General features: G+C 39.8%; 3 protein-coding genes and 1 long non-coding RNA gene across 4 annotated transcripts; 2 read left to right on the plus strand and 2 right to left on the minus strand.

The window, feature by feature from the left end:
• Positions 1–547: 547 nt before the first annotated feature.
• Positions 548–3,131, minus strand: LOC121729044 (achaete-scute homolog 1-like; the record flags this gene model as incomplete). Its single annotated transcript, XM_042117431.1, has 2 exons — positions 548–1,097; positions 2,406–3,131. A coding segment is annotated over one exon (720 nt), but the record flags the coding sequence as incomplete, so codon positions are not given.
• Positions 3,132–6,361: 3,230 nt separating this feature from the next.
• On the minus strand, positions 6,362–13,948 carry LOC121729153. Its single transcript, XR_006035920.1, has 4 exons — positions 13,632–13,948; positions 7,255–7,331; positions 6,583–6,888; positions 6,362–6,376 (listed from the first exon to the last, which is right to left on the minus strand). It is a non-coding gene; the product is annotated as an uncharacterized LOC121729153 (long non-coding RNA).
• On the plus strand, positions 8,797–13,553 carry LOC121729152. The gene is made up of 2 exons (XM_042117561.1): positions 8,797–10,602; positions 11,209–13,553. Exons 1-2 carry the CDS (start codon positions 8,917–8,919, stop codon positions 13,393–13,395), a joined length of 3,873 nt encoding a protein of 1,290 aa, XP_041973495.1. The 5' UTR covers positions 8,797–8,916; the 3' UTR covers positions 13,396–13,553.
• A 1,879-nt stretch (positions 13,949–15,827) lies between the features above and the next one.
• On the plus strand, positions 15,828–16,968 carry LOC121729151. The gene is made up of 3 exons (XM_042117560.1): positions 15,828–15,937; positions 16,025–16,225; positions 16,547–16,968. Coding segments are annotated over exons 1-3 (552 nt in total). The 5' UTR covers positions 15,828–15,935; the 3' UTR covers positions 16,896–16,968.
• Positions 16,969–17,615: the final 647 nt, after the last annotated feature.

A 17,615-nucleotide genomic window follows, 5' to 3' on the forward strand; every position in this document is an offset into this window, starting at 1 on the left:
TATAGAAAACTAAATATGTTTGTAAGTGAGTGAAAATAAAAATATCTAAGTAATATACATTCTATGTTGCCATAATATCGTTATATTATGGTTTGGTTAAAAAATCTAAATGACATGATGAAAATGTGAAGTGACAAAGTGACTAGCAGTTGATTTCACAAAAGAATTGATATTTTCTACATGATTCTGTCTTAAGGAAAATCAACTTTTTGCGTTTCTTTATAATATCTCAATAGTTAATACGAAACCCTCATATTTTCTAATTCTTTTTGTCATTTAAGATTCATGCTTAAAGTGTTAAAATGTTAATAGAAACAGAATGTTCTCATGTAGTTTTTCATAGATCTATTCAAATTTTGCTTCATAGTTTATATTAAATTGATGTTATGAGTGGGCATTAAGATTCAGGAAAAAAAACTATATTAATAAGAATTTAAATTTATTTAGTATTCACAACCAAGACGGTGGATGACGTTGTGTAATAATAACTTTTTCTTATAATTAGAACAATATAATGTACTTAGCCTTAAGAGTATTAGGAATCTGTCTTAGGGTGCTAAAAGCTGCTTACTGTTACATCATAGTCTTTGTTTCAATATTATAGAATAAAGGCACAAACATTACATCTTCGACATATTCAAAACCGCTAACACTTTTATTGCAATCTTAAAACTAAGATTTTATAAATCTTTAGATACTTATATTACTTAAATCTAATGACTAGATAACAATAACGTGTCTAAAAATCTTATCATAAAATATTAGGCTATACAAGGCACAGCGAATTTAAGTCTTCTAAAGTAAACTAAATGCTTAAGTGGAACAATGAATCATTTCAGTCTTGTTGCTATTTCATTGACGTATGAAATGTACGCAGAATGTTCGATCGTCGTTCAGTCGCGGGAATGCTCCGTGGCGTCGTTACACTCTACCATTATCCCCTCTCATTAGGAATATACTGATTGCGCTTAATTAGAGGTTCTCTCTGAGACTCTGTCGTTCGAGCGTTCGGGTACTTCTTGAAGCGAATACTCGTTTTTTTTCACAATCAACAAGCCGCGTAATGGCTGCAATTCCTTCGCCATAAATCACGGTACCTGAGAAAAAAGAAAAGTTCCGTTAATAAAGTTCACGTTTGCGAATCTACGTATGATCGAGGACCTGCGATATTTCCATTCAAATCCGACTGACGTAACCAGATGTCTGCGGAGCAAATATTGTAACACGTGTGCTTCCCCACCGCCCCATAGTTCCTCTTGAGATTTCGACTTCCGGCACGATAAATTAATCGCCGACAAAGTGTTTTTTCTCGAGGTTTTCGATGGCGCTAACAAATTTTATGCAATTCCCGTGAAGTACCATATGGCTGAACGTGCGTTGACAGCCCTTACTGAGCGGATACCCCGTGTAGATCCGAGATACAACCAATTTAAAGGAATATTGAGAAACCTGTTTCCACTTGTAGAAAATCAGAGCTCTATCATGTTATTTTGTAATATTGACCACTTTTTATGTGTGACTTAAGTAGGAGATGCGGCGCCCGATATCGTTGGAAGTAATCGATGCCCTGCTAGTGCTATAAAAATCTATATTTTTATATTTTAATAAAATTCTAAGTCTGCGGATAAAATATAACCTGCACCCACGTCGGTGTTAAAAAATATTATCAAAGGACATTTCGGATTTTGCTTTTGTGCAATATTCTTTTGTGATGGGATTCAACAATGAGTAGATAGTGAATAGGACGATTCAGTGCGCAACTATAATAGATCGTGTTTACTTTTTGGCTCGTAAGCCAAAGGGCCTTAAATCTTCTTTGGAATCGTGCAATATAAAAGCATAGACCTGACCCGATAGGTAACCGTGACTAACGAATAGGACAAAAAGCTTAGTTATGTTTTTTATACCTGAGTTTTTGCTCCTACGCCGAAATTCAGCATGATATTATAATATATAAAGTTCACTGGTTACGTCCCAAATTTATCAAGGTTGTATCATATAATATGATACAACCTTGATATTGGTAAGTAATTCGTAGTGTAAATAAAGTCGCGACAAAATGTAAATAAAATGATATCAGTAATACTCAATACCAATTTTATCAACACGAAAGCTTTTATCGATACCAAAGGGTTCGTTCAAGTTTGGTGATCTATCTTATCTATTTGAAGTTAAAAACCTTGTTCTTATCAGAAGTAAACGATGAAATTTAAGTTAAAAGCACACGACGAAAAATTTAATCAACAGTATATCCCATTCAAATATTTTATTTTTTGATTTTAAATTAGAGTAAAATAAAATTTTAATAATCGTTACAGAAAATTCAATAAAATATTTAATTTGTTCGGTTTAGCATATATATGAAAGTATAGTTAAAGTGAAATAAATTACAGTAAAAAGCTTACCTCAGGTCATTGCTGCTGCCACCACGATATCGCGTCGAGCAGCTCCTCGTCTTCCGGACTCATGGGCTCGTAGGTGTCGTGGCAGTTCTGTCCGATCGAGCCCTCCGACACGAGGGAAGGCGCCGGCGAGTGCGACTCCTCCGAGGACGGCGGAGTCTGCGGGCCGTTCGAGACCAAGCTTAGACCCATCTGCGACTCCGAACATCCCTCGTCGCTCTCGTCCAGCAGCCTCTTCAAGCTCCTGATGTACTCGACTGCCAGCCTCAGAGTGTCGACTTTGCTCAGCTTGCGGGACGACCCTCTCCCTCCGGCGAGAGCCGCGGTTACGGCCGAGGGAATGTGTTGGCGGAGGGCGGCAAATCCATTGTTAACTTGTTTCACTCTGTTCCTTTCCCTCGCGTTCCTCCGGGCCACCGAGGCGGGTTGACTCGGGTAAGTCTGGAGGTAGGTCTTCTTCTTGCATCGGTTCGTGTCGACTGGAGCCGGTGCCAGACGTCGGGGCACGGTCTGGAGCTGGGTGAGTTTTTGGCTAACACCGAGATTCTGATAGGGGTGGACGGCCGCCATCGGCATCGCGTAAATAGTAGTCGACGAAACGGAGACGAGCGCACGTGTGCGTGCCGCGGAGGTCGGCGGTGGATTGGCGGAGGTGGCGCACACCCCCGTCACTAAGTAGCGCGGCGAGGCGCGGCGGTGGGGCGCGTGCCGTGCGCGCGCGCAAGCACGGGCCTACGGGACCCCCGCCCCGCTGCGCCGCGCCGCCGCCTGCTACTTGTAGAGCGCCGATCAAAATACGCCGGCTCTTATTATGCCATAGACTCATCGGCCTGCTCGCCGCGGCTATTGTGCACGTTGTTGCACATAATTATTATCCATTACCTTGTTCAGAAGGAAAGTTGTTTTGTATCTATTCGAGACTCATTACGTTCAATGGACGCTGTAAAAGATTTGAGGTTGCGATTATGCATGTAAACTAGCTGCGTGTCATATTACATGGCTTTTATGGAAAGCTGCAATAGCGAAAAAAGTTTATAAGAAAATTTTAGAATTTCTCTATAACATAATTGGCACTATTATTAAATTGTACCTTAATATACACCATAACATTAGTCTTTGGCGGAAAACAGCTAGGTATTAAAGCTATTAAAGCTCTCTTAAGCTTCACAATCTACGAGCTTTCGGGCAGGTGTTTGAGGCCGTAAAGTGGTGAAGTGAGTAATTCAAATATTTTCCCTGTCTATTTAGTATTTTGTCTATTTTCCAACAAGAATATTTTGTAATATTGAAAAATTATGCTTGCCTCACTTTATAAGACTCTATTCCCTGAAATCTTACACCAATACTTACCAATATTTATAATTACTACAGTAAACATACAAAGTAATACAACAATTATTATTATTGTAGGTGCATTTCATGTTGAGTGTTAAAGAGACGAGTTTTAAGTTATGAAGTTAATTTTAAAATTTGTAAATATGAGCTTGGTGGTAATTTTATTTGTGCACGTCTGAATTTAGCCGTTCAGAGTTATTTTACTTTGTGGTTTGTGAGAATGATCCTTAAATGATCGGTATAATGCTCCTGTCGGAGGTAAGTTAAGGCCGAACGTCGCTGCGGCAGGTTGGCAGGTGCGCGTGCGCCGGGCGTGCGACACCGTTCTCGAGCGGTCGGCACGTGACGAAAACGACACGATTTCACGTAAAATTTTGGAGTTCAGAAATTTGAAACTGAAATCACTCGAAAACCTTTTTCGATCGAGATGTCAAACTCAGTCTAGTGTCTAGACTCTTCTAGAGTACTTAAACAAGAAAGATGACGTGTTATAGTGCGTTTAGTATGCGCGTACAACAAGATATCCCACTCTCGAGTGTAGTTATATTGTCGATATAGATATAATGTCAAATTCATTTTTTGACATTATATCGAAGGATTTTGACGACAGATCTTTTTTTTTTATGAAATAAGGGGGCAAACGAGCAAACGGGTCACCTGATGGAAAGCAACTTCCGTCGCCCATGGACACTCGCAGCATCAGAAGAGCTGCATGTGCGTTGCCGGCCTTTTAAGAGGGAATATAGGGGAGGGTAGGGAAGGGAATGGAATAGGGGAGGGTAGGAAAGGGAATAGGGTAGGGGATTGGGCCTCCGGTAAACTCACTCACTCGGCGAAACACAGCGCAAGCGCTGTTTCACGCCGGTTTTCTGTGAGAACGTGGTATTTATCCGGTCGAGCCGGCCCATTCGTGCCGAAGCATGGCTCTCCCACGTATAAAGATCTACACGAAAAACAAATTATTTTATGTTAGGGAGAGATGAAGAGACAAACCATCAAACATCGAGAAAACATGTAGACAAAATTTTCTCGATTGCGCATCTTAGGCCGGCCGTTATTTTATTCTTATCGACTCGCGTCGTTCATTTTGAATTTTTGAAGTCCACGCACTCGATTTTCCATTTTAACGCAACATTAGGATTGATTGACAGCTGAAAATACATAAAGTAACTAGGTAGTAGACGCGTAGACGCTACGTTATGTTTCATACCTTCATGACTTTAAGGATTTTTATTTAATTCTCTCTAAATTTTAATGTTATATTATATTTTTAAACTTCTGAAACGGGTGAAACGTATTATACAAACTTACATATTTTATCGTTAGACTTAAAATTATTTTTATGTCAAATTTAAATAATAAATTATTAATTTTATCTTAACTTTTATCTTGTTTATAAACATAAACGTGAACATTTATACGTGGGAGAGCCATGCTTCGGCACGAATGGGCCGGCTCGACTGGAGAAATACCACGTTCTCACAGAAGTCCGGCGTGAAACAGCGCTTGCGCTGTGTTTCGCCGAGTGAGTGAGTTTACCGGAGGCCCAATCCCCTACCCTATTCCCTTCCCTACCTTCCCCTATTACCCTATTCCCTCTTAAAAGGCCGGCAACGCACTTGCAGCTCTTCTGTTGCTGCGAGTGTCCATTTCATCACGGAAGTTGCTTTCCATCAAGTGACCCATTAGCTCGTTTGCCCCCTTATTTCATTAAAAAAACGGCATATCTCAAACTATTATAAATATAAATTAAGAAAATAAGGTTAACTAAGCGGTAGAATCTGCAATTGTAATAAAGCTTTTGAATCGTGTTTACTTCTCAGCAGCCAACTTGAAACGAACTTGCTGATGTTTTTATTCTATGATCATCCCCTAAAATAGTTCTGTTTATAACATGTAGATGGCATTTAATATAGTTTTCCCAATATTATAAAAATATCAAACTAGTTTCATATTTTTAGTGATCTTGATTAATAATAAAATTAATGTTTGCCTCAAACTCCAAAAAAACACATCCGAATGCCGAATTTGGAGTTTCAAATCGAAATTTTTTATTCTAATTGGAAATTCTGTTTTACTTCTTAACCCGATTAGAAGCAACAAAGTTTTTCTTATTAGAAATTCTTATAGGAATTGACTGACATAATTATGTAACGCGCCTAACAGATGTCGCTTTTCGATCGATGAATATTGAATGACAGCATCAACCCCGCATGTTAGTTTCCTCACCCTTCCATAGATGGCAGTTTTTATATTATACCTGCTTCTTATTTTAATAAATTAACAAGTTGAAAGTTTGCCTTAAGGCTTAGACCCAGTTTCATCACGCAATGTTAAATAAATAATGGCTTGTTAAATCAGATAATGGCCTGTTAGAGCTATCGAGCGTTCCACCATGCCCTAATGTCATGTTAAATCACCTAACACGGTGTTAAATTTAATTCCTGCTATAGAGGTCCGTTAAATATTTAACAGGCTGTTATATGAGTCAAAATAACAACTTTTAAAGACAATAATATGCAATATCAATAAAAGAATCTGTTTTGACTTTTGAGTCTTTCCGCCATGTTTCCGCTACGTCCTTAGTAGGGAGTTATTGGGCATTCTGTCCCACCTCCGTTCGCTCGCGCGCTCGCTCACTTTGGTGAAGGTGGGACAGAATGCCCAATAACTCCTGTTCGTTTATGCATCAACTGATGGTAAATGAAATGACATGCTCACGACATGCACCTCTGTCCGCTCGCGCCCTCGCTCACTTTGGTGTGTCAGTGTGCCACTTACGTTTATGCATCAACTGATGGTAAATGAATTGACATGCTCATGACATACACCTCTGTTCGCTCACGCCCTCGCTAACTTCGGTGTGTCAGTGTGCCATTTACCGTGGGTAAGATCACGTACCGATCATACTCCTAACTCGTGATCGGTTACGGCCCATGGTAAGATCACCTACTTTTTTACCAAAAAACATACCTCGGCTTAAATATACTAACACACTATGATGTTTAGTATGTTTAAGCTTACATTTCAGGGGATAGGAATTTAGGATCTTATCAATAATTAAACACCAGTTTTTTATGCATTTATACAAATAAACAAAATAATGTCTTCGTTTGTGTCATGTAGAATTCTTCGTCATTGATCATCCGATCTGGAAAAAGAAAACCGAATGTTATGTACATCCACACTTACATAAAATCACCATTTAGAGTCACGAGTACTTTAAAACTACGACGACGATTAAGGATGTTTGAGTAATGTTTCATCTAAAAATTATGGATTAATTATGTTTCTTTGACTTATTGGCATTCAAATAATCTCGAAAATTTTAACGTTATATTATGCAATAACAGTTTTACAGGAAATATATTATGAATTTTTATATTTAAATTTGTTATTATTAAAATAACTATCGGTTATTAATTATTATTCTGATTAAATAATTACCTCTAATATGGTATCTACTACATAAACCTCATTCAATAAACTAGATACATTTAGATTCAAATTTACTTACAATTAAATAATGCCTGGTCTAATCCTTTTTCTGCGTTCCGCTGTGATTTTTGATGAACTTCTCTAATTTTCAAGCATCTGAAAAAATGAAAAAAATAAATACATATTTTTTTTTCCATCAAACAACACACGTAAAAGTATAATAGTGTTTTATGAATAAGGTAAGATATTTATATCATATTACATTATTCAATTAAATTTATAACTCATCCCTGCCATACCTACTCTGTAAAAAAGTTAATGCAATAAAATCATGAAGCTAATATAGGAAAATACTATTCAATAAGACTACCACATTAGATTTAAATATTTGATGGGTAACGAATAAATATATTGGTAATTATTTAATTTTAAAATGTATCAATGTTATTACATTGATACATTATTAATATTATTTATTAATAATGAATCTATTTCAAAAACTAAAATATTATCAATTTAAATCAAAACTTATAGCGCGAAGCACTAAGCAGGCGCCTCGCGCCACCCCTCGCACCGCATCACCGGGGCCAATCATACCGCTGAGACGCTCGGGTCGCGATCGACGACCAATAACACGCTCCGAGTATGAGTATTATCTGCGCGCGCATGTTTAAACTGGAAGCGCGCGCGTCGGTGATCGCGTCACGACAATCGCGTTCGCGCCGTGCTATGTGCAACACGTACAAGTCTCTCGCAGCCCGAAGCCGGTCATATGTAATAATAATAGTTTGTATAGTTTTCATCAGTGTTGAACTCATTGTAAATGTTCAATAAACTATTTCGAACTATAAGTGGCAGCCCAACGTTTGGCCGAAAAGTTTTAAGACCTAGGTTTCCGAAAAGACCTAATAGTGTAACGGTTTTTTCTCCGCGAACTAAACAGTAGGTGTGGCCTATATAGTTTTCTGTTTAGTTTTGTTCCGCGAACTGTTAACACTACGTGTGAAATAATGACTTTCTGGAAGACCTAAGACTGTTTCGGGTATTCTCCGCGAACTAAACAGTGTGCATCTCCGCAACGGTGTAGTTTTGTTCCGCGTTCTGTAATAACAATAAGTACGTGTGTACAGTGTATGTACATAGACTCTTCTAGAATACCTAAGTTTTGTCACCGGTATTCTCCGCGAACTAAACAGTGTGCATCTCCGCAACGGTGTAGTTTTGTTCCGCGTTCTGTAATAACAATAAGTACGTGTGTACAGTGTATGTACATAGACTCTTCTAGAATACCTAAGTTTTGTCACCGGTATTCTCCGCGAACTAAACAGTGTGCATCTCAAGTTCTCAACAACTGTGTTAGTTTTGTTTTCGCGAACTGTATTAATGACAATACGAGTGTTAAATGTTAATAGACTTTTCTAGAATATCTTTGTTCTAGTACCTATTCCGCGAACTAAGCAGCCGCGCGTGTGTCGACTGCTGTGTTAGTTTTGTTTTCGCGCGCTAATAATAATAATAGTCTAAAACATTTCGTTCTATACTTTCCGCGAGCTAAACAGTAGGTGGGCTGTGTTACTTTGTTCCGCGAACGGATATAGTAATAATAGTGGAATTAGTGACTTATAGAATACCGAATACGTAAGGGGGCGTCCACAAGTTACGTAAGCCTCGGTGCTGTGTGGAAGCCTGGACTATAAGACTTTATTTCGGTTCTGTTCCGCGTACGTGGTGACTTATCAAGATGAACACCAGATCAGCCCATGCGAAACAAGCGAGTTCGTCGGCTGTCCTCGAATCGTCCGTGGACGGGACGCCGACGCCGCCGCCGGTTTCGGCGGACACGTCTCCATGCGCTGCCGGCGCTGACGCCGCCCAGGTGCCCGCGGAGGACCCGCAGCCAGCTGGTGGTGCGGCTGCGGCCCCGGTCACCATGACAACGGATCAACTTCTATTACTCATAGACAGGTTGAGTCGCGGCGAGCCTGTAAGTACATTACCAATTTCTACTGGCAATTTCGCCAAGTGCACGGCTCGTTTTAACGGAGAGAATAACAGTAACGTTGAGGCGTTTATCGATGCAGTGGAAACTTATAAAGAGTGTCTCCGTATTGACGACCACAATGCCCTACGTGGGTTGTCAATGTTGCTGACGGGATTGGCCGCTACTTGGTGGCAAGGAGTCAAGGACACTACGTTGTCGTGGCAAGCTGCTTTAGAGGCTCTAAAGCAAACTTTTGGACCTCGCTTGCCTCCTCACAAACTGTATAGGAAAATTTTTGAACGAGAGCAACGTGTAGACGAGTCTACAGATTTGTTTATTTGTCACGTTCGAGCACTTTTCGCCCAGCTCCCGCAGTTTACACTGACGGAAACGGTACAGCTGGATATGGCCTATGGATTGATGCACCGTCGAATTAGAGAGAAAGTCCCGCGTGCTAACTTTACTAGTTTCGCCGAGTTATTGGCTCAAGCACGGCGGGGGGAAGATATTATAGACGAGAGTAGGCCGCGTGTCAATATGGATACGAAACCAGCGCCGTATACTTCGGCGACGGCTCAGGCGGAGCCTATTATTACTACGAGGAAGTTTCGGCCTCAATGCAAGTACTGTAAACAGTACGGCCACCTCAAGGAGGATTGTCAGCGAATTGCCAAGCAGGCAAAGACTAGAGATGGTCCAGTTGAAGGAGCTTCGCGTTCCCCTGCGGTCACGTGTTTCGGGTGTGGGACACCCGGAGTTATACGCTCGAACTGTCCAACGTGTAAGGAGAAAAAATCGAGCGCGCCGCCCGTGCCATCTAAGAGTACATTTCAATCGGTTTCCGCGAGTTGCGCTAATATTGATTCGCGTGTGCGTCCGGTGTTGCGTGTACAAATCTGTGGTGAATTCGGTAATTTAATAGTAGACACTGGAGCTAAACATTCCGTAGGAAGTGTTAGTCTAAGAGCCCACTTATTTAAGCATGGTTGTCAGTTCCAAAATGTATTTACTGAATTAAAATATGCGGACGGTCGGACCTCTGCGCAAAATGTTGAAATAGCGCATGTTAATGTAACGGTGCGAGGCGTAGCGCGAGCGGTCGATTTTATTATGTTGCCGGATGCAACCGAGAGCCTGTTAGGTATGAATTTTATAGAGGACATTGGTATGGTACTAGACTTCGATCGTGGTGTATGGTATGTGAGACACGATAGGTCGCCGGAGTCGATTATTTTTGAAACCAAGCCTTTACGGCCCCTTACCTGTTCGTCTGTGGGTCTTCGCGATGACGAGGGATCCCATCTTTGTCTGGACGAAAGGGAACGTCTGTCGGACCTTCTGAATATCCACGAGGATATTTTTACTCCAGGGGGAGGACCGAGTGATTTTGCCGTACATCGTATAGATACGGGAGATGCGGCGCCAATTGCTAGTCCGCCGTATCGCGTTTCTCCCGCTAAGAAAGACATTATTCGTGAAGAAATAGATAAGATGCTGGAAGATGACATCATCGAAGACGCTGAGTCGGAGTGGGCCTCTCCTGTGGTTTTAATACCGAAGAAAAATGGCGAAACCCGGTTCTGTGTAGACTACAGAAAGCTTAATAGCGTCACACGGACTGATAAGTATCCACTTCCGGTTATCGACGAATTACTGCAGAACACAAAAGCAGACTGCGTCATGTCAACGATCGACTTAAAAGCTGGGTATTGGCAAATTAGTGTCGCCCCGGAAGATCGACATAAGACGGCGTTCACAACGCCCTTTGGAACGTTCCAGTTTCGCCGCATGCCGTTCGGCTTAAAAAATGCACCGGCGACGTTCCAGCGGTTAATAGACCGGGTGAGGTCTGGTCTCAAGGCCGTCTGCGTCCTGGCATACTTGGATGATATCCTCGTTATATCACCAAATCTGGAGCAGCACCTGAAGGATCTTCAGCAGGTCTTCGAGCGCCTTCGCCTGTTCAACCTGAAAGCAAACAGAAAAAAGTGTTATTTTGCTAGAAATGAGGTTACTTACCTGGGACACGTCGTTTCTTCAAAAGGAATCGAGCCGGATCCTACGAAGGTGGTAGCTGTGATGAATATGAAGCCTCCTACGAACCTGAAAGAGTTAAAAACGTTTTTACAAACCTGCTCCTGGTTTCGGAAGTTCATACCCCAGTTTTCTGATCTAGCTCGTCCGTTGACGGAACTTACCAAGAAAGATCGACGTTGGATGTGGGGCGAGGACCAGCAAAGAGCCTTTGATGAACTGAAGGTGCGCCTTTCAAACAGTCCCATTCTTCGACAAGCAAGTTTTGATGAGCCGTTTGTTTTGCGGACAGACGCCAGTGCCTATGCTCTAGGAGCAGTATTATTGCAAGGCCCCTCTCATCATGAAGAGAGACCAATTGAGTATGCCAGCCGGCTGCTCACTGCGGCTGAACGAAATTATCATACCACCGAGCGAGAAGCCTTGGCGGTCGTTTGGGCTTTGGATAAATTCCGAGGGTACCTCGAAGGAGCCCAAGTTCATGTGGCTACCGACCACCAACCATTAAGATGGCTTTTGTCATTAAAGACACCCAGTGGTAGATTGGCCCGTTGGGCGATGAAAATTCAATCGTTTGATCTCCAAATCAATTATACACCTGGTAGAGTTAATCTGGTCGCCGACACTCTCAGTCGTCCAGTGACCAATTTAGCTGAAGAAGCTATTACGGGATCTTGTGGTATTTGTCCCGTAGTCGTCGATTTGCCTCAATGTAGTCCAGAAGACATTCGAAAAGCTCAATTGAATGATTCTGAGGTGAGCAAAGTTATAGAAGATTTTGAAAATTCGGATGACCCTGCAGCAGCTGTACGCTGGACTGACCGGGGCTATTATATTGAACGAGGAGTCCTGTATCGATGTGATCCGGACGGAGTGTCCGAGGAACCACAACTGGTAGTCCCAGAGTCGTTAAAGGCAGAGATCATGAAAGAACTCCATGATGCGCCCACTGCTGGACACTTAGGCTTGGAGCGTACGTTGCGAAAAATTAAAGAAAAATATTATTTTAGAAATATGAGGACTTATGTAGCTCAATACCTTAAATCCTGTGACTTGTGCCAAAAGTACAAAGCGACGAATTTAAAACCTGCTGGTCTGCTTCAGACACCCGTGCTCCAGCAGCGATTCGAAGTGCTTGCGATGGATCTTTTCGGACCCCTTCCTGAAGCCGAAGGCGGAGAAAAGTGGGTTTTTCTCATTGAAGATACGGCGAGTCGGTGGATTGAACTATTTGCACTGTGTGATGCTACAGCTGAGTCGTGTGCAAAGGTTTTGATAGAAGAAGTCTTCCTGCGTTATGGTTTACCTCGTCGAGTTATCTCGGATAATGGTAGTCAGTTTGTCTCGGCAGTAATGCAAAAGGCTATGTTTGTGCTTGGAGTCCAACAGGCCCTAATTCCTGTGTATCATCCGGAAGCAAACCCGGCGGAACGTAAGAATCGAGAGCTGAAGCAGTTACTTGGTATTCTGGTGGGACCAGAACATCGCCAGTGGCCCACTGTACTACCGAAGGTTCGTTTTGCACTCAATAGTGCCTATAATCAAGGAACGGGTCAGACTGCTGCATATCTTACCTTTGCTAGGGAGATGCGCTCCCCTATAACAGTCCACACGGACCTACGAGATATTGTGTCCCAACAAAATTTCGTTCCCCAGATTACGCCTTACCTGAAGGAGTTTGCGCGAATTTTGCTTGATGTTAAGCACCGGGTTGAAGAGCAACAAGATCTTCGAAAGGCCAGTGGTGATAGTAAGAGACGAGAGAGTCCTTCGTTTGCAGAAGGGGACCTGGTCCTCGTGGATGCCCATTTGATGAGCAATGCAGCCAAGGGGTTTACCAGTAAATTTGCCCCAAAACGGGAAGGTCCCTATCGTGTCGCTCAATTAGTGAGTCCCACGTCATTCATTGTTGAGGATGCGAACGGAGTTGTACGAGGCAAGTACCATGCCAGCGCCCTCACACCGTATGTTGGTCCATCCACTGTCGTTGTACATCAGCGCCGCCGTGGTCGTCCAGCCAAGTCACAGACGGGTCGTGCTTGTGACTTGGAGGGGGAGGCTATAGCGCGAAGCACTAAGCAGGCGCCTCGCGCCACCCCTCGCACCGCATCACCGGGGCCAATCATACCGCTGAGACGCTCGGGTCGCGATCGACGACCAATAACACGCTCCGAGTATGAGTATTATCTGCGCGCGCATGTTTAAACTGGAAGCGCGCGCGTCGGTGATCGCGTCACGACAATCGCGTTCGCGCCGTGCTATGTGCAACACGTACAAGTCTCTCGCAGCCCGAAGCCGGTCATATGTAATAATAATAGTTTGTATAGTTTTCATCAGTGTTGAACTCATTGTAAATGTTCAATAAACTATTTCGAACTATAAACTTAAATAATTGTGTAATGAATTAAATCTATAATGAATACAATAACTACTACACTTACTTTTAACTATTCCTTTATCTTCCCATACACTTTTGATGTACTGAGCTGAAACCACGATGATACCTCTGCGCACTGCGTTGCAAATGAATGAGCCATCAGCCAAGACGGGAAATCATAGGAACTGCAGAACGACTGAGTCGCTAGGGTTGTCAAACCTACTATATAATATTATAGTATCCTACTATTTTAAGTGATCAAATACTATATTTCTAAAAAAATAGTAGGCGAAACTACTATATTTTGCGTAAAGCAGAACGCAGTCAAGCTAAAATGAATCTTATTCCAAAAACGTTGTATTGTATTGTGTGCGTGCCACGTGATTATTTTATTTTTTCTTTTTTTGTCATCTACTATATTTTTTAAGTTGATAACTATATAATATGATAAATAAGTATTATATATGATAGAAAAAAGTTGGTAACTCTATTAGTCGCACGCAAATACATGCACACACGATGTTCCTGTGTTGAAACGTGAAGTTATCCATCCCAACATGGTGTTGCGATAATTCAAATTAATAGTTATACAAATAATCAGTAAGACATGAATAAATTCGATAAGATTTATCCAATAAAAATTAAACCATGCGTCAAATTCATAACTAAGTAAAATAAGGAATTATAAACATTGATAGACCGTGCTTGTAAATAATTTTTGAAACAAATAATTGTCACATTGATGTCGTTACGCATATTATATATGCGTAAATGAATTTAAAGGATGATAATTTTCATAATTTGATTGGAGGTAAAATAATCATGTTTATTACCCACAATATTCATTTATAATTTATTGGATTTATAGGGTAAAAACTGATCGCCTCTTAAATTATCTCTTTAATCGAGTTCTCGCTTCTAGTTCACATCCCTGATCTGGAAAAAAGTGCAAGCTGTCAAACAAGAATATAATATTACACATACATACTGTAAAACCAACACTCGTTTTACGGTAGGGGAGCCGAAGAGAGGATTTCTGCAGTTGCTCGAGCGCGTCAGCTTATTTAATTAAGCTAATTATATTAAGCTTGTGTATGCTTCCCACATGTCTCTAGTTAACGTGGTATAGAAATCAGCTTATCTGAGTGGGGCGTTAAAAAAATATTTTTAAGTATCAAATTGTCAGATTAAAATAGAGAACGTTGTGTAGACCCCAAATAAGCTTTTATTTAAAGCACTTAAAGTAAAGGGAAAGATATAAAGATTTGAAATTTTCAAAAATTAAAGTCCATATTTAAAAAACAAAGCCTTCTTGATTTATTTTTTTAATCCTGCTTGACGATTACATGTTTGTTTCCTTAAATTGAATAATAAATTCCCTTTTAAGACAATTTTTATATATAATTACTTTTTTAACTTCTAAATAGCTGCATTTTGTCATTGCCCCACTGTCATAATATTTTTTTCTCCTCATTACTTAATCTACGAAATCTACTAGGTCCCCATGTCACTCGAGTAACTACAAAATTAGCTTGCTCGCCTCCCTACTATGGACAGCGGCAGAGATACAATTACAAAGCATTTCAATGAAACGCCGCAGCGAGCGCGCCACGTAGATTCGTCTTTATTCAATTTTATTCCATATTCAGCTACATTGATCAATAATAAGGTCGAAAGTTGTACTTAAGGCATCATTAGTTTAAATAACGTTTATGAAGCGTTTATATTTCATAATTACCATATTATCACAATTCACATAAACACATTAAATATTCGGATTTACTTGCTTGTTTAAACAAAATAATTTATTTAATTTAATCTCTTCTTGGGAATTAGGTATTGGTTCAAGATTAAATTCGCTATAAAAGTATGCAACATTTAACATGCTTAAAAAAATGCACAGATGTATAAAGATACTTATCTAGATTTTGAAAATTTGGATGCATGATCAGTCAAATCAAATCAAACCATTTATTTCAGAAAATTTACATTCCATATAACGTTAGTAAACAACTAAGAATTGCTTATAATATATAATTAATATTAGTATATTTCCTAAAAATGTAGAACAAACTATATTATGTAGAATAAATAACAATAAATAAAAAACTTTACTAAACATTAATTAAACGAAAAACGGATTAATTATTATTAAGTAATTGTTATTTAAAATCAAGCAAAATTATATAACATTAAAACGGACAAACATACGCACATACGTATCAACTCGCGCTTGATAACTTTTACACATTTTTGATGACAAAGACCTTTTTCCAACATAAAAGGCGATGCACGTTGGAACAAGTCACAATTTTTCAAGTGGCTTCGCACCAGTCTTCAATTTCAACGAGAAATAAAAGAATATAAAATGTCAGTGAGTATAGAATTAATATTATTATTCTTTTTTGTGATTAATTCATCAAGATGGGAAAATAATTTATATTTCTTCTTTAATAGGTCCGATTCAGAGTTTGAGGCCCCATCTGTGGTGTCGGTAGCACCGAAAAAGAAGTCAAAGGCGTCAAGCAGCAAACGCAAGGCCGGCCCCGAAAAGCAACGCGACTCATCGCCTCCGCTGGAGTTGACCCGCACCTCATCAGACAAAAGTGCTCAACGAAAGCGAAAATACTCCTCGCCGCACGAAGTTATAACTACACGGTAAGTTCGATTATTATATACTTTACGTTTGCTGAAATTCTATTTCTGATTCTGCTGGTTTTTAATTACTTACAAAGTGTCTGTAATAGTCAACACAGTCCCAACCACCATAATTCAGTTTGCATACAATGATTTCCTACTTTTTATTATTTATCAAAACTTAGTTCAGTATCCTGTTGAAGTCTGATAAAACTAGGCACCTAATTGTTTACAGTCAAAAGTGAATGTGCAATACACTTATTCCTATTTTGTTTGTTTTTTTACTAATATTTTTTCTCGATTATTGTATTTTAATGATATGTTAATTTTGTATTTTTACAGAACAAGGAGACCGGACTTATTCAATATCTTGCGGGCTGAGGAAGCTAGTTGCAGTGAACCCAAATCTCGTGGCGGGGAAATAATATCAAGCTTCTCCAGCCGAGTTTCTACGGGAACGTCTCGTCGGACTGCGAAGACCGGTGGCGAATATTTTGTGGACCTCAAGATCTACAAAAAATCGGACTACGTGTCTCACGCTGCTAATGTGCGATACAAGACGGCGCTGGTAAGTGTGAAGCTCCAGTGCGACGAGTCATCATCGTCTTGGGAGGCACTGCAAGGCTTCTTAGGACAAGCTTTTACCGAGTTTGAGGAGTCAGAGCCCGTCCATTACAGTGACAAAAAATAAAATTTACTAAGTAGGTTTACAGTTAATCAATTTATAGTAGATATTAATTTTCTTTTTATTATACTAGAATAGATTTATAACCTTTTTATTTTTTTTTACATTAATATCGGTTACTGTATTATTGTTTTGATAGCATTGCCTTTTTTAATATAAAAAAATGCCTTTCTGTACGACGTGTAACGTATCTGTACATAGTAAATCATGGGTAGGTCATTTGCGAAGTAATTCACATAGAAAAAGTAGTAAGACAATAGAATACAGTGATGGTGTAGAAATCGTCAGCTCTGCATTTCGTAATCGTATTGTAACTTATAAGATATTACCTCTTGATCAACTTCAGTTAGCTTCAGTAGATATATTTTTTTTCGAAATTCGTAACAAGTTAAAATCTCTTTTAGATGAAAACCTTATTAAACATTCATGTGTTAAGGTTAATTTCGAACTATTTGGGACGTTTTTGAAGTTCAACAATAATTCACAAGAAATAAAATCTTTTGGAACCAAGAATAAAATATTACATAGTAATTATGATTTTGAAAAAATATATTTGGAAACAGTTAGTTATTTAAAAACTAGTATAGAGGAATTTGAGGATCGTGACAGTGGGTGGACATTTTTAAATAATTTATACATTGAGATTAATATCAATAAATATCAACCACTTAGCGGTTCGAGTTTTATCAGTTTACCCAAATCAATTCAGGCTAAAAAGGCGTGTTT

The sequence above is a fragment of the Aricia agestis genome, chromosome 7, assembly GCF_905147365.1.
Source record: "Aricia agestis chromosome 7, ilAriAges1.1, whole genome shotgun sequence".
Lineage (NCBI taxonomy): Eukaryota > Metazoa > Arthropoda > Insecta > Lepidoptera > Lycaenidae > Aricia > Aricia agestis.

Excerpts from the sequence above, each read along its gene's own strand:
- LOC121729152 (XM_042117561.1), top strand. The coding sequence starts at position 8,917 with ATGAACACCAGATCAGCCCATGCGAAACAAGCGAGTTCGTCGGCTGTC. Across the intron at positions 10,603-11,208 it reads TTGCTAGTCCGCCGTATCGC|CCGGATCCTACGAAGGTGGT; the intron begins GTTTCTCCCGCT and ends AAAGGAATCGAG.
- LOC121729151 (XM_042117560.1), top strand. Across the intron at positions 16,226-16,546 it reads CACGAAGTTATAACTACACG|AACAAGGAGACCGGACTTAT; the intron begins GTAAGTTCGATT and ends GTATTTTTACAG.